Genomic DNA, 15774 nt, shown 5'->3' with positions numbered 1-15774 from the left:
AAAAATAGATAATAGGTTAAAAAATTTTGTATTATATATTAGTGTAGAAATAAGCCTAAAAAACATTTTTAATATTTGCGTTTCAATCAAAATTTATTAAAATTGTTTTTAAGACATTATAAAAAAAATGGTGTTTTTTTTTTAATAATTTTATTAAAAAAAATCAAATAAAAATTGAACTTATTATACTTTTGGTCTTGAAAAGGAATAATAATGAAGTGAGCCTGCTATGTGAGATGACGTTATTGGACGAGGGAGAAATACAAGACGGAGAGGGAGAGGAAGAGAGAGAGAATCCAGAAAGAGAAAAAAAGGAGCGAAAAACCCTAGGAGCTAGGGTTCGTTGTGAGATCGGAAATGGGGAAGAAGAAGAAGAGAGTGGCAGCGAAGGTGTGGTGCTACTACTGCGATCGTGAATTCGAGGACGAGAAGATACTGGTACAGCACCAGAAGGCCAAGCACTTCAAATGCCATGTCTGTCACAAGAAGCTCTCCACCGCCGGTGGCATGGTCATCCACGTCCTCCAGGTCCACAAAGAGACCGTTTCCAAGTACTCTCTCAAACCTTTCTTCTTCCTAAATTATACATATGTATACCGCTTGTTCTTGTGATGGTTGACCTTGGAATTTGTGGTTTTCGGGGATTGTGAGCGGATCTTCTGATGGTTGGTCTTGGAATTTGTGATCTTCTAGCATTGTTTTTGTTTTTGTTTCGGCGGATGTTTTTTTCCCCAACTCGTTGGCTTTGTTGGGGAATTTTTGTTTGAATTTCATTGGACTGTACTGAAAAATACCCATGGAGATTAGTGGAGCTGGGAAAATTTTTCCTGGGTACTATTTTCTGCTGAAACGAGCAGCATTTTAAGCATATGATAAGATAGGGCAATTACATTCACAAAGAAATATAAATGGTCATTACAATTCGATAGGAGAGATTAAAATAAGGGTCACTGAAATGAAAAAAGATAAATACAGGAGTAAATCAATAATTCTGAAATGGGTTGTTGTGCATTTCAGCAATATGCACATTTTTAATTGTGTGTTTTTTTGAGGCAGGCTGCTCACCCATGGTTCCCACTTATTGATCTTCCATGGGGTTCTGGTTGGTTTTGTATAAGTACTAGAAATTTTCGTTAGAGAGCTGTATTGAAATGTATATTGTATGACAAAAAATCCCAGAGCCACCACTTGAGTATGCAAGCTCAATTCCTATAGAAATCTGGAACGTGAATACTTATGAGTTGAGTAATACAAGAACACCAGAAAGTTCACATATTTGTTAATCTGTCAATATGAAAAGGGATATTGGCACTTGTTCTAATGTCCTTTTTAATGCTATACTGTTTCTCATAATGATGTTTTCATTTGTACTAATTCTCTGTAGATACAACTCCTTTACAGGGTTCCCAATGCAAAACCTGGCCGCGAGTCAACCGAAATTGAAATATATGGAATGGAAGGAATCCCACATGAAATCTTAGCAGCTCATTATGGAGAGGAAGGTAGTACTCCTTACAAATCTGTGGTTCCTTTAATTACATTTTTTGGTGTGTGTTTGTATGCATGCCTGTACACAAACATGTGCCAATTGAGATTTCATTCTTAGTCCTGTCTTTCTATTTAGATTGCATTCTTTCCACTTAATGGAATTTCAAAATGTTTAGGACTTCAACACTCTGATTTGCTTAGTGTCTTCTTGTTGTTGCTGTTATGTGTGTATCTGTGTGTGTTTTTCTCCTTTCAAATGTTATTTTTATTACTGCCCATGGCATAGTTCTAAAAGGGTTCTGAGGCTTCAACCTGGAGAGAAAACACCTTCAGGCACAAATTCAAAGCTTAAGCAATGTAGAGCTCACAACCTGAGGTGTCAGTATCTAATTAAATATTTGCCTGATGATTTCATGAGCTGCATCCCCCCCTTTAGGTGCTTTTTAACAAACTTTTAATTTTCATATTCAAAGAAAGATTAGAGTTTTCTGACTGTTTAAGTCTTTTAGCTAAAAAAATATGTGCCTCATATACAATAGCAATACAATCCAATGTGAATAGGTGGTTGGATGTGACTTGTGAGTTTCTTGTGGTTTTTTATTGGCACTGTTTAATACATCATTTTGTTTGCATATCAAAAAAAATATCAATGTTGAAGGAAGAATCATGATCCTCAAAATAAGTTTGATACTTTGATTTGTCTAGAACTTAAATTTCTTGCGATGTTAAAAGTTTGAAGATGTTGCATGTGCAAAATTATGGTAGAAAACATGTAAATTTGTTTTACATTCCAACAAATATCAAGCCTCTTGCAGATGAAGATGTCCCATCAAAATTGGCTAAAGTGGAGATCCCAAGTTCACAACTTGGTGGTGGTGCAGTACCTGGAACTTTAGGAATTGGAGTTCCTCCTCAACCAGCATTAGGTGCAATGCCACCAGTGTATGTTTTCAGAATTTTATTTTAAGATCTTTCTGCTCACATTTATGCGACATGGTGATTGGAAAAAGTAGATCAAGGAAAAAAAATTTTAGAAAACCTTCACTGTTATTGTGTTCTGCATGATGAGAAAAATTGATTTCCATTGTTTTTGGTTATCAATTTTTCTACTATTACAACTAATTTGATGGCATTTATGTAACCTATGCTGATTAGCACACACGGCATTTGTCTTATGGAGTGCGTGTGTTTGGTTGTTACATTCATGAGAATGAACATCTCATCCAACAACATCAATTTGCTTAGTTTTTCTCCTTTTCTGATAGGTTCATATGACATTGGAATTGCCCACATGTCAATATGGGTATATATGTGTTTTGTTATTGTATTTGAGGGCTTGCTTATGGATTAGCTTTGAAAAAATTTGAACTTAGCAGTCATACCTTTGAAATAATTGAGCCCTTGAGGCGAAACAAAAGAGCTTTCGAGAATGAGGAACAGTCCGGTCAAGGACTAAAATATGCTTTCCTTTGTAATCTATGAGATTGGTCTAGGTTGTTTTTAATTTTTGGTCCTTCTTCGGTTGTAGATTTTGTGAATTGGGTGGGTTCCTTTTGAGGGGGGCATAGTTTTTTGTTGGTCCCTTTCCTTTCGTTTGCCCTTTTAAGCGTTTGTTGTATACTTCTTGCATACTTTAGAGGGCTGTTTTGGCGCTTTTTTGTGTATAATACACTCTGGTTTGCTCATCAAAAAAAAAATAATAATAATTGAGCCCTTGAGGCTTGGCTCAAGTGATAAAGGGTTGTGGTGGATTTATGGGAGTTTCTAGGTTCATGTCCTAATGAAGAAAAAAAAATCCCTATCAGAAAATTATCTTTGAAATAATTGAGTTCTTTTGCATTGGGAAATTGTGGCTATATATCTCAATTTTTAATTGATGTGCTTGTAATTTTTGTCAGAAAAACTAGAATATAACATTTGCACTGTCAAAGCAACATATACACTCATTGCTTACTGGAAGTTTTTGATTGTTGTTTGACACAGTTACAATCCTGCATTAGCAGTGCCTCCTGCTGGTTGGCCGGTTCCTGCTCGTCCCCAGCCTTGGTACTCTCAGCACCCAGCAATCTCTATTCCTCCTGCTCCATTGGGGATGACACAACAGCCTTTGTTTCCAATACAACCTGTCAAGCCTCCTCTGCCATCCACTATGTCTTCTGCTCTTCAACCATCATTGCAAATAACTCCTCCTGGGCTTCCCATACCTTCACCTTCTGCTCCTTTACCTCAACCCTTGTTCCCTGTCGGTGTTAATAACAATTTACCTACTAAAAATTCACCATTTTCTACACCTATGCTTTCAACAAGTATTCCATTAAGCTCTCAAGCAGAACTTAATAGCTCAATTGAAGCACATTCCAGCACTAACAGTTCTCTTGCAAGTAGCTACAGTGCCCCAAGCATTCAAGGTTTGAATTTTTCTCCTCCTCTTTGATAGCTTTAGATAGGTTTTTTAAATTTGGATTTGTTTCTAACTTTTTCCTGGTTGAATTTGAAGATGTCTTACTACTTCAAAAAATTTCAAAACTTGAAAATCTATTGAAAATTTTCAGATGGATTGAAATTTAAATGAAGGTTGCATCATGAAGCTTTCTTGAAATTTAAAATCTTTTAGAATCATTCATTTTATGTGCTAATGTTTATTGGCTTAGAAATGATGCTAAGAGTTACCATTCTTAAGTCACCCCGTATTTGTTACAATGAATGGCTTGAATTAGGGGTATTATACTCATTTTTGATTGATCATACAAACGACATAGGTGCCTTCCCAATGGATTCTTTTGTGCCAACAATTCGATTTTCTGAATTTAACTAAATTATAATGTTTTATGTTATTGATTTTGAAGGGGATAGGTTTTATGCATCCATTTTGGTATTCTCTTTATAAAGGTTACATGACACACCGAGTTTCATTTACTCTGCTTTCTCCTTTTCTCGAATCATTTTTTCCCCCTTTTGAGTTAGTTTATTTTTGTGGTCCTTGAAAATTTACTGTGGTTTGTATTCTATCAATAAGTACTTTGTGTGCCATAGCTGTTGAACTGCCATTCTGCATATATTAAATTAAAATGTAAAAAACTGTATTGAGTGATGAAGCATTGATTTTTCTTCTCTCTCCCTTTCCCCTTCTGGCCTTCCCTAGGTATCTTTGTCAGATGGTTAACGTCTCAAAACAGCCAATGCATCTGTTGAGTGAAGCAATGCCTTGGTTCTTGCACTGAATTTCCCAAATAGCCCCTCATGGTCACTGCAACTTATAAAACACTAAGGACAAAAGAGTACACACTCTAAATGGTTAAGTACACTTGCTGTTTAGTTGATGTCTCAAAACACTAAGGACAAAAGAGTATACACTCTATTAAGTAAGTCTCTGCTTTGGTTTTTGCACTGAAATCCTGATATAGCCCCCTTATACATTGCAATTTGTACAACACTAGGTTGGTAGGTTCAAAAGAATGCACACTCTAAACAGTACTTTCTGGCCTTTCCTATGCACCCTTATCATTTAGTTGATGCCTCAAAACGGTCAGTACCTCTGTTGAGTGAAGCTCTATCTTGATTCTTGCACTGAAATCCCAAAACAGCCCCTTAAGGTCATTTGCAATTTGTAAAACACCATGGATGAAAGAATACACACTAAACACCTGCATGTCCTCTCTCCACCACTTTCACTAAACAAATATGTTTCCTCCTATTCCTCTGGAATAAATTATTGCAGGTGCATAGGATGTGGCACTACTAGTAATAATTCTGTGGAACTGTTTTGAATATTAACTAGTACTTTGGTATCAGTTTGGGTGTGCCCGGTAGCACAAACGAGGATCCCAATTGGTTTACTTTGTGTTTACTTTGGGGTTCAAAAAATTATAACCATGGGATACTGTCTTTTAAATACTGAAGAGTAGCTTATATGTTATGGTGCCTGCAGCTAGGCATGCCCAATAATACAGTTGCCATACGCAAGTCATTTTGTTTATAGTTTAGTTGACTGTGTAATAAATTTCAATTTTAGTTTTATTTTTGCTTTTATTTATTGTAGGTGGGCCATCAATCAACTCACATTCTTATGCTTCTGGTCCAAATACTGGTGGTCCTTCAATTGGGCCACCTCCTGTCATTGCAAATAAAGTTCCTGCTACTCAGCCAGCCGGCAACGAGGTGTATTTGGTTTGGGATGATGAGGCAATGTCCATGGTCAGTTGTTTCTGAATGCAACTCCATGCTGTCTTTTTGTAATGCAGCTGTGGTTATATGTTATTTTATATTTTGGTATGGTTTACAAAATTTGCAGGAGGAAAGAAGAATGTCATTAATGAAGTACCAGGTGCATGATGAAACTAGCCAGGTAAGTTATAACTACTTCTGTAATATAATTCATTCAACTGGATATGGAGTTGCTTCCAACCAGATGGGTAGGCTTTATATTTTGTATTTTTCATATTCAATTGTTTCTGCATGTTACATGTTTCAAGTGGTATTCCAAAAAATGCACAAATTTTCTTTTTCCTCTGTATTAAAAAAGAAATACTATGCATTTTGGAGAACATCCAATTAATCATCTTCCTACTTCCAAGCCAATTGGTTAGAGGGCATGCTGTTTTGTTTTTAATTGCCGTTCTCCAATTTGCAAGCATTTTCACCCAACTTGTGGTCATCAAAAGATTTGAAGTAGGTATTTACATTGTCTCTGCTGTAATTAGTAATTACATTTCTGACAAGCTTGCTGCAATCAACTTCGAGGATTCTCCAACCTAGCATCTTACTCGGTTAAGAAGAGAGTGTATGTATTTGCTCTTCCAAAATTTAAATTCATTTCTTGTTATTCATTCTCCCTATGCTTGATTCTGAAGCGTGGGGGTTTGGGTGGAACGAGAATATACCAACAGATATTTGCCCATTTCTAGCATCATTATTATTTAATTTATGATCCAACAGTGAATTCAGGCTTGGCCCAGGTCAGCTTCTTTCACAAAATCTCTTGCATAGAGCCAAAGTATATAATGTTCCTTAATTTTCAATTGTGGTTCCATATTTCAGATGAGCTCAATTGATGCAGCCATAGATAGAAGGATACTGGAGAGCAGGCTTGCTGGCCGAATGGCATTTTAGATCTGTGGCGATCATATCTCTGCATCATCAACATCTGGAATGTAGTTTGCACTTGCAAGTGAGTGCTAGTCTTCTTAATCCTTGCTTGTCTTCTTTGCAAGAAAGGCTTAGGAGAGAGCAATTCTTTTGACAATGGGCTGAGGGGTCTCAGAAAAAAGTAGACAAATTCTTTGTATGTTCTTAAAATTTGTTTTTTCAGATGTCATTGTAACTTTACAGAACATGGTTTTGAGGTGTTCTGACATTTCAAGTGGTGTAGTTGCTTCTAGGTATACCATTAAGACTTTGGGAATCTTTTGGTGTACATTAATTTGTTTCCTCACTGCTCTATCCCTCTTTCTTTTTTTCCTTTTCCTTTGGCTGCCAATGTGGATTTGAAAAAACTTATGAAATTTCATATGTTTGAAAATTGTACAAATAATTTCATTTTGATCTTTTTATCCTTGATGTGAGCTATGAATTAAAAAATTATTGAAGGGAATTTTGTTTTTTTTTTAAAAAAGTTGTTTTTCATATTTCTAAAATATGAAAAGCGGTTGAGGTTTTTGAAATTTTATTCTTAAAACAGTTTAGGTTTTTGATAATTATTTTTAAAGACATCCTCAAACATGTCCTTAACCTTTTGCTTTTCTGCAACAATTAATAAGAATTTTCCAGTGTCTTTGTAATTTATTTAAATTTGATATAACCATAGTAGTTTTTTTTTTTCTTCTTTTTTTAAACATTTTGCTCATCATACGTTAAATATGCTTATCCAAGTGCCTCCTTTTCTTGACTTTTATTACACAAGTGAAAACATTGGTTTAATTGTTTTTAGTTTTTGCTTGATTTCCTATAAACTGTTTTAGAAATTTTTGAAAACACAAAAACATTAAAACAAACTATTTTTTAAAAATTATTTTCAAAAATTAGAATGTATAGAAATATAAATAATTATTACTATAGATGTTTGAAAAAATAAAATATGAATCTCTATTTGTTTATTTTTCAAAATAATCACTTCATAAACTAAGAGACTTTGTAAAACAAATATTTTAATATCACTTTAAAAAAAAATTAGAATCCATTTAAAAAACAATTTTAAATTAAAAAAATGTTGTAAAACAAACTCTAATGTTTGACCAAATTTTAAAAAATTTAAAAAATATTTTAAACAAAAATAGTGTCAAATACGTTTTTAAAAAATCTAAATAATCACTCGATGTGGTTATTAATATTTGATAGATGATTTTTCTTAAAAATGATATATTTTGTTATTTAAAATAAGTTTGATATTATTTTTATTTAAATTAGTGTAAAAAATGTTTAAAATATAATTACTTATGCAAATTATTTCATCTCCATGGCGCCTATTTTTATTTATTTATTTATTTATTTATAATGAAATAGAGTATACATAATTGAAAATTGTTTGTTCTGTCATCTGTGTGTTATAAAACACATTTTCTTTTCTTTTCTTTTTTTTCCTTTTTTTATTATGTAAAATCCCCAAGGAAAACCCTTAAAACCCCAAAATTTCAAAATTGCCAAACAGATCCCTCACTGCTATGCCCTAAAACCCTGAATTCATAGCAAAACCCTTCTCTCGTTTCCTATCTCTGCCAGTGCACATATGCTTGATTCTGAGATTTGTAGGAGGCTGAGATGAAAGCTTTGAGGGGTTTAAGAGCCCTCACAACCCTCTCTTCCAAAACCCAGAAACCCCACCTCACTTCCAATCTTCTCTATCGCTTCTACGCCGCCCAACCTCAGCAACAAGACCACTCCACAACCACCAACTCCCTCGAAGACCACGAAGACGATGACGCCGTTTTCGACAGTTCCCAATTCGCATTACCCAACATGGGTACGTCCCCGGTCCCCGATCAACCCACTTGGGACCGGGAGTACAGGGCTAAGGCTGACCGTACCATCTTCGGCGAGGAGACCCAGAAGCAGAAGTCCGAAGAAGACGAGAGGAAACGCCGGGCCATTGTGCTTGCGAAGGCTCTGCTTGAAGCGGCTTTGCAGAAGCCCGACGAAGAGGACGATATGCCGGTGAAGGAAGAGGACCAGAGGTCGTTGTCGGTCGGAATTATTGGAGCTCCCAATGCCGGAAAATCTTCACTGACCAATCACGTGGTTTGTTTTGTTTTCCAATGAGTGATGGGTTTTTTCTAGTTAATAATTGGTAATTTCTTAGTTGCCCAATTCATTTTGAAATGGTAGAAAGGACAAAGGCAATTTATATTGACGGCTTGTGTTTTGATTTTGACTAATATGTTGGTAACTTTTGTTGCTGAAGCATTTGAATTATGAATATGGGCTAAAGATACTATTACCAAGAGTTTCTACATAGATTAGACAGTATACAGAGTTGAATGAAAATGTAGGAATCATGTAGGATGTAGCCAATCCCGAGTATATAACAAGTTTGGATCAATGATTTGTTGAATTCAGTTAGTATGATTGAGATGGGCTTTTGTGAATTGGGCTAGGGTGTATATAGAGGAACACACTTTCTCTTCGATTGATTTTGTTGACTGGTTAGCTACCAAGTAAGGGACAAGCTTGTTGCCTTGTTGTTTTTTGTTCTTTTGTTCCCTGGTATACTCCGAGTATACTCTTTAGCCTCTTTGGCTTTTAATGAAATTTTCCTTTACCTATCAAAAAACAAAGATTGAGATTGGGGAAATCTAGTTAATTCCTGGAAAGTCTACTACGATGGGGTAGATGAGGTAGGAACTGCAGATAAAGTAATAATTGTACACTGAATGGACTCTACATCTCGGGTTTCTGTTGTCACCCTCAACCTCAAAGTTTTGTTGTCTTAAGAATTGCTGTTACTTGGAACCAAACACAATTGAAAAATGCTGTTTTCGGCAGACAAGAGTATTTCTGGACAGCTGAAAAGCTGTGCCAATTAGGATATGGTTACTTAGGAAAGCTCATTGTCATAAAACATTTTAATCAGGCAATTTGGTATGGAATGCTTTAGTTTTAATAATCTGGCTAAACATCTAATAACTTTATACACACATGTAGATAAGTGAGGCGCAGAGTACATGTGCAACCACACTCATTAACATGTAGGTGCATGTTGCATAATCAAATGTGTAATGTTACACTATTTATTGGATCAACTTTTTTTAACCATCATTTGTCTCATGTTTGCATGTGGATACAGGTTGGGACAAAGGTTGCTGCTGTTTCACGGAAGACAAACACTACTACTCATGAAGTGTTAGGAGTAATGACCAAGGGGAACACCCAAATTGTATGATTTTTCTTTTGATTCATAAATAAGTTTATTTGTTTTATGTAATTCTAGATTATGTAACATTTTTTACAACTTATATTAAATAAGGTGGAAAAGAACGCAGTTGTTATCCCTTTTAGCTTCCTGGCTATTTTAATAGCCATGGTAATTTTTTGGAAAAATGCTTTAAGCTTATACAAGTTAAATGCAACAAAAAGAAAAGAAAACTAAGAAAAAAGGCAAAATACAGCAAGGTAGTCCATTCGTCGATGCCTACCCATCTCCACTAGTTGTAAAATAATCTGCAGTAAGTTCTACCATCATCTCCTCACTTGCTGTAAAATAATCTTAATCAACTTCCACCCTGGGCTTTCTTCCCTCTCAAATGTTCTGTTTCATTTTTTCCATTAAACCCCATGCCAAACAAGGAGGTATCCTCCCTGTTTTCCTCCTTAAAAGAAGCTTACCATGCCAGTTCAATAATATTTGGTGTAAAATTGAAAGCACCCAAGACTACCCTTTCAATTTATCTAAAAAGGTTTTTTATTTTGTATCTCTGGTTATATATACTGATAAGTAATAAGTTGACTCTGTTAAATTGTATCTTGTTAAAAAAGCTTTATATTTTTTCACTCTCACAAGCACAAGTCTCTGGTGTTCCCATTCCATTTCTCTGCTTTCCTTATGATAAAATAGATATCTCATCATGTAATATCTAATTGTATCATGGTGTTGTTGTGTATAACCTTTGCACTAATCTGTTGTACACAGTGTTTCTTTGATACCCCAGGACTTATGTTAAAGAGCAGTGGATACCCTTATAGTGATATGAGGGCTCGTGTGGAAAGTGCTTGGAGTTCAGTTGGTCTCTATGATGTACTCATAGTAATCTTTGATGTTCATCGGCATCTTAGCAGGTCAGTGATGCTCCACCCGCACACAACCAATTTGATTTTGTGCAGCCAATTTCTATTTTTTTTTTCTTTTTTAGATACAAACCACAATTTTTCAAGTGGGACATACAAAACCAAAGACAAGACTGTCAAAGGTGCAACTTAAAACAATACCCAAAAAAAAAAAGCCAGCCACTAATAGGTACATAATTTCCCTAAAAGTCTACCAGTATAAAAGCTCCTCACTTAGCCAAAGAATCTGCTCAACAGTTTGCTGAGTGACGTACCAACAAAAGGAGCAGTCTAAACGAGAATGTGAATAAAAACCCCTGCAAAGCAAACAATCCATTTTTAAGGGCACTCTTTTCCTCTGGGAGGACCATGAAATGACTGGCTGAGTTGTCCTCTAACAAAACACTACAGCCTAAAGAAACTGCTTGAACCAGGCTTTTAAACAATCCTAGCTCCCCAGCCTTAATAACTGGACATGATTTAGCATTCTTGGAGAAATCTCAAACCTCTGCTCCCCTATGATCATGGACTATGCCACCATTATCTGTCATCCTTGAGTTACTCAATTAACAACCATTAAAGTTAAGTTTCCAGCACCTTGTCATGGGAGGAGGTGGGATCCCACTCAATGCCTCTTCCTTGACAGTAGGCAAATCTTCCTTCCAACTTGGTCAGACTCAATGGTGACCCATACAATTTTTAGGATACTAATACCAATAAAGATGGGAAGAAGTAAACTAGACTCTAGCAGCCTCCATCTATCCTAAAATATTCTGACATTCCTCTCTAGCTAGATCACCCAAAATGGAGACTGTGGGCAGGCACCAGGGCACCCGGCTCCTAGCATTGCCTCCAAAGTCACAGTAGCGAAGCACCAACATATCTATCACTTTACTAGGAGGAGCCTTAGCGAAATGAGCAATTTAAAAAAGTCTGTCACAGTACCATTGCTCCTGGATAATGATGGAAAAGATGATCTACCAGTTCTCCCCTGCCCAAGCACATCAAGCATTGGTCAGGCTAAGTGTTGTACAAAAGCCCTGTCCTTTGCAACATTTATAGGTGTTTACCTTCTTATTACCCTCTAGTGATGCAAAAGCTTTGATCTTAGATGGAGATTTGGATTTCCAAGTTTGGTTAATGGCGAAAATAGATTCAATTAATTCTAACAATGCTAGAAAGAATCAATGAGTGGAAAATACTGCGCTGGGGGTCAATAAATGAACAAACCCTGATGATAGGGAAAGATGGTGCATATAAACATGTAAGATTGATCCTTTTGATTCTTTCATTCTTACAGGCCTGATTCAAGGGTGGTAAGATTGATTGAAAGAATGGGAGCACAAGCACACCCAAAACAGAAGCGGGTGTTGTGTATGAATAAGGTTGATTTGGTTGAAAAGAAGAAAGATTTGTTGAAGGTTGCTGATGAATTCAAAGATCTTCCTGGGTATGAAAGGTAGGGTTTTTCCTTTTTGATTGTGGGTCATGGATGCTGAAGATAGTCTATCATTCCTTGTATATCAATAAATATAGAAAGGATGCCAAACTAAAGTGGCAAATACAGTAGACCGTAACTAGTCTATCATTCCTTGTTTTAATTTTCCATTTTGCAGGTATTTCATGATCTCAGGATTAAAGGGTTCTGGAGTAAAAGACCTTACTCAATTTTTGATGGAGCAGGCATGTTCCCTCTTAAAGATACCTCTGTCTTTGTTTACCCATTCGAAGTCATATCTTTTTATGTGGCATTAGAGAAAAATGTTCTTTCTGAATATTTTATTTCATGATGTGTTTCTTAGTGAATGTTATATTGCCGATGATAAGAATATTGAAGACAAACATATTTTGCAGTTTATGATTATGCTGTTAACAGAAAAATACTTTTTTCTTTATTTGTGTTTCATTTGATTAATTTTTATATTTTCCAGGTAAGCAAATGAGGGTTTTGTTTAAAACAACTACAAATAGCATATGCTAAACAAAGTTGAATCTTGAATAAAATAAACTCTTCCTTGCTATGTTATTTAATTTGATCTCCTCAACAGTGGATTTTTCTTGGCCCATCAATATAGTGTAAGGATTTAGAGAGGAAACGAGGGTGCCATGAGATGGATGGATTCTTAGGAGTTGGGCGTCAGTCTTGAGTTATGACTTGTTATAAAAGCAAGATTAGGCAGTGGAGATGGGCACTTCACCGGAAAGGTCTGGATTCTTTGAGCCCTAACTAAGGTTGCATTCTCAAATGGGAGGCTGGCTTGGCAATGATTTTTAATGTTGATTAACTGGGTATTGTGGAAGGAAAGGAACTGTAGAGCACTTGGAAATGAGGAGCAATCCGAGACTAAGTTGAAATGGTTGTTCCTTAGCAGTTTGTTAGCTTGGCTTGGGATGTGCATAAAAGAAGACTCAATGCCGTTTATTTTGTAGACTGGTTAGGAACATGTTTGAGACAAAGAGTGGTTTTTTGTCTGTCTTTTGTGGATTTGCTGCTTAGTGCCTGTTGTACATGGCCCACATATTTCTTTGCTTATAATATTTGAAAATAAATAAAATTCATTGATTAACTGGGAGAAGAGGTTTTTCTTTTCATTCCTAATCGGTGTTGCATCTGCAAAAGGGATAAGAAGACAGTTAATCACCTCTGATGCATTAGAGACGTTGCCTGGAAGTTATGGTTGTTAGTCTTTGCCATCTCTGGGGTCCATTGGTGTTGCTGGACTGAGTTAGAGACCTGCTGCTAGGGTGGCAGGGATAGTTCATGGGCAAGAGGAGAAAACATGTTTTCATGTATGGTTTCACATAGTGTTATGTGGTGTGTTTAGAGGAGCAGTAGACAAAGCTCTGAATGGTTGGAGCTTCTAAACCACAGAATAAAATCCTTTCTTTTTAATTCTTGATTCTGTTGGTGTGATGAGGAGTGTAGGAGGTGTGAGCATGGATTTTTTAGGTGTTTGAGTTGTAGACAATGTTGGATATGATTCTTAGATTTTCTGCTTGCTTTATTTTTTTATTTTTTGTGTGCATGTGTGTGTCTAGGAGAGAGAGGGAATAGGTTTTGTATACTTGACGTTTACTGTGTTTTGTGCCCATGTTCCCACTCCATTTAATGCATTTTATTTACCTGTGAAGAGAAAGGTTTTTGCGATTACTGGCTTTGTGCTTGTACTTTTTGCCAGGTAATGCACCTAATTCTGGCTCTTCAATGGTTTTTTATGCTTAGGCAGTTAAAAGGCCTTGGGATGAAGATCCATTCACCATGAGTGAAGAAGTTATGAAGAATATATCATTAGAAGTTGTCAGAGAAAGGTTGTTAGATCACGTGCATCAGGTAATGCTTGAATTCTTCTATTTATTTACTGTAAATGTATGATATACTTGGGTCAGAAGATATATCTGTCTGTCTATGTATTTACACAGAGATGCATATGTAGCAGTGTGAATAAATAGTGAGATTTAAACTGGGACAATGAATTCTGTTCGTTTCAGGAAATTCCATATGGTATAGACCATCGCTTGATAGACTGGAAGGAGTTAAGAGATGGTTCTCTTAGGATTGAACAACATTTGATCACTCCCAAACAGAGCCAGCGCAAGATTCTTGTGGGAAAGAAAGGCTCTAAAATAGGGTAATGACCTTCTAGAGTATGGATTACTGTGGTCTTGAGTTCATCATTTTGGTAAATGCAATATGATAATGTGAAGAATGTAGTGGTTGTGTTCTCTCTCTATTTCTCACTTTCTCTCTCTGTCGTACGCACACACCAAAAGAAAAATTTATGGTAATGATAGACTTTATTATGGTATTATTACAATAAGGTCTTTTGTAAAATCCTAATATTTACCTGTGTATATTTGATGGATCCCTTAGAGACCGCTGATAGCGATTGTCAGCCTTGATGTATCCTGTTGTTTGGCATCTGATTTATAGATAAAAACATATGTTTGATTATCAGAAGCTGCTGATAAAATTGAGAAATTGGTCTTGTTTGTGGATTTCACAAAGAATTTCCAGGACATATTGTGCTAGTACACATGGACTTGAACACCCAAACCTTAATATGGAGGAGCCCAACCGAAATTAGGGCACCTTTACATGGGATTTTCTCTATAGATGTGTCCTAGCCAAACCCAGAAATTGTGTATTGTCTCCAAGTTCACTTGCACTACTTTATTTCTAGTTTCAAGGAAACCTTGTATTGATGCATTTGGTATTCCACTTGCAATCATAGGCCCATGCTTCTTATAAGAGCATATACTTGCACCATTATTTAATGTGACCTTATGGAGAAATAAATGCTTTTTGTTTACACAGGAGAATTGGCATTGAAGCTAATGAAGAGCTTCGGTCCATTTTCAAGAGGGATGTGCATCTCATCCTCCAGGTCAGAGTTAAATGATACGAACAACAGATGAACTTGATATCAGGAATTGTACCTGTCCCCTACATCATGCATGTATACGTCGAGAGAGGCCTGTCGTGTGTGCTTGTGCTGTGGTGTTCCCTGATGATTTAACATCTTGAGGATCAGATGGAACTGGGCTTTAAGTCAGAATGTACATTAGCTTGGATGTGGGAAATCAAGATATGGCAAAGTAGGTGGGTAACTCTTGAAATCAGAAGACCCCCTCATGGCTGGGATGATCCCTGTTGTTGCTTTTATGGTATGTCAATTTTGCGGCAAGATGGGACCACCTGGCATCGTTTTCTTTTTTCTTCCGTTCTCTTTTTGATAAGCATGATATTTCTTATTTTGTAAGTGATTGTATCCTTCGAACTTTTTTCTAATGCGACCTCAGGATGCAGTTTCAATATTCTCTTCTCTCCTGATTCTCATCAACTCAAGGGTTATTTGCTTTTAGCTGGAGCTTTTAAGGTTTTGCAGTCTTTGCCCATGTTGCTTGGACCATATCTGCTAGACAAGTCTTTCTAGTCCACTGAAAAATCCCATTTGTAAAATGCTACCTGAAAAAAGGAAATTAGTGCCTGTTTAACTAATGTTTCAGAAATAGTTGTCCAAAAATTAGTTTTTG

General features: G+C 36.2%; 2 protein-coding genes across 7 annotated transcripts; both read left to right on the top strand.

The window, feature by feature from the left end:
- The first annotated feature begins 64 nt into the window (after window positions 1-64).
- LOC100266425 (protein SUPPRESSOR OF FRI 4) lies at window positions 65-6889 on the top strand. 4 transcript variants are annotated; one of them, XM_019222654.2, is made up of 8 exons: window positions 218-551; window positions 1402-1502; window positions 2304-2430; window positions 3472-3896; window positions 5528-5682; window positions 5780-5833; window positions 6208-6268; window positions 6526-6636. In XM_019222654.2, exons 1-7 carry the CDS (start codon window positions 358-360, stop codon window positions 6241-6243), a joined length of 1092 nt encoding a protein of 363 aa, XP_019078199.1. In that variant the 5' UTR covers window positions 218-357; the 3' UTR covers window positions 6244-6268; window positions 6526-6636. The 4 variants fall into 4 exon arrangements, with proteins under 4 accessions (XP_010649233.1, XP_019078115.1, XP_019078199.1 ...); XM_010650931.3 differs by lacking the exon at window positions 6208-6268 and having other exon boundaries at window positions 65-551; window positions 6526-6889; XM_019222628.2 differs by having other exon boundaries at window positions 6208-6889.
- A 1222-nt stretch (window positions 6890-8111) lies between these two features.
- LOC100244086 (GTP-binding protein ERG) lies at window positions 8112-15555 on the top strand. Of its 3 annotated transcripts, XM_059737486.1 has the most exons (8): window positions 8114-8718; window positions 9764-9853; window positions 10607-10752; window positions 12041-12199; window positions 12357-12427; window positions 13968-14071; window positions 14230-14369; window positions 15056-15555. In XM_059737486.1, exons 1-8 carry the CDS (start codon window positions 8242-8244, stop codon window positions 15138-15140), a joined length of 1272 nt encoding a protein of 423 aa, XP_059593469.1. In that variant the 5' UTR covers window positions 8114-8241; the 3' UTR covers window positions 15141-15555. The 3 variants fall into 3 exon arrangements, 1 of the variants encoding a protein (XP_059593469.1); XR_002031001.2 differs by lacking the exon at window positions 15056-15555 and having other exon boundaries at window positions 8112-8718; window positions 12357-12423; window positions 13920-14071; window positions 14230-14343; XR_009465844.1 differs by lacking the exon at window positions 15056-15555 and having other exon boundaries at window positions 8113-8718; window positions 12357-12423; window positions 14230-14343.
- The last annotated feature ends 219 nt before the right edge of the window (window positions 15556-15774 follow it).

The sequence above is a fragment of the Vitis vinifera genome, chromosome 1 (assembly GCF_030704535.1).
Source record: "Vitis vinifera cultivar Pinot Noir 40024 chromosome 1, ASM3070453v1".
Classification (NCBI taxonomy): domain Eukaryota; kingdom Viridiplantae; phylum Streptophyta; class Magnoliopsida; order Vitales; family Vitaceae; genus Vitis; species Vitis vinifera.
Note: the sequence above shows the minus strand (reverse complement) of the source record. Positions and strands in the feature narration are given on the sequence as shown.

What these genes read in the sequence shown, in the direction of transcription:
- LOC100266425 (XM_019222570.2), top strand. Translation starts at nt 358, where the DNA reads ATGGGGAAGAAGAAGAAGAGAGTGGCAGCGAAGGTGTGGTGCTACTAC. An exon ending in AGCTCATTATGGAGAGGAAG is followed by an intron (nt 1,503 to 2,303) that starts GTAGTACTCCTT and finishes AGCCTCTTGCAG; the next exon opens with ATGAAGATGTCCCATCAAAA. An exon ending in TTAGGTGCAATGCCACCAGT is followed by an intron (nt 2,431 to 3,471) that starts GTATGTTTTCAG and finishes TGTTTGACACAG; the next exon opens with TTACAATCCTGCATTAGCAG.
- LOC100244086 (XM_059737486.1), top strand. Translation starts at nt 8,242, where the DNA reads ATGAAAGCTTTGAGGGGTTTAAGAGCCCTCACAACCCTCTCTTCCAAA. An exon ending in GTTCATCGGCATCTTAGCAG is followed by an intron (nt 10,753 to 12,040) that starts GTCAGTGATGCT and finishes TCATTCTTACAG; the next exon opens with GCCTGATTCAAGGGTGGTAA. An exon ending in AAGAAAGGCTCTAAAATAGG is followed by an intron (nt 14,370 to 15,055) that starts GTAATGACCTTC and finishes TTGTTTACACAG; the next exon opens with GAGAATTGGCATTGAAGCTA.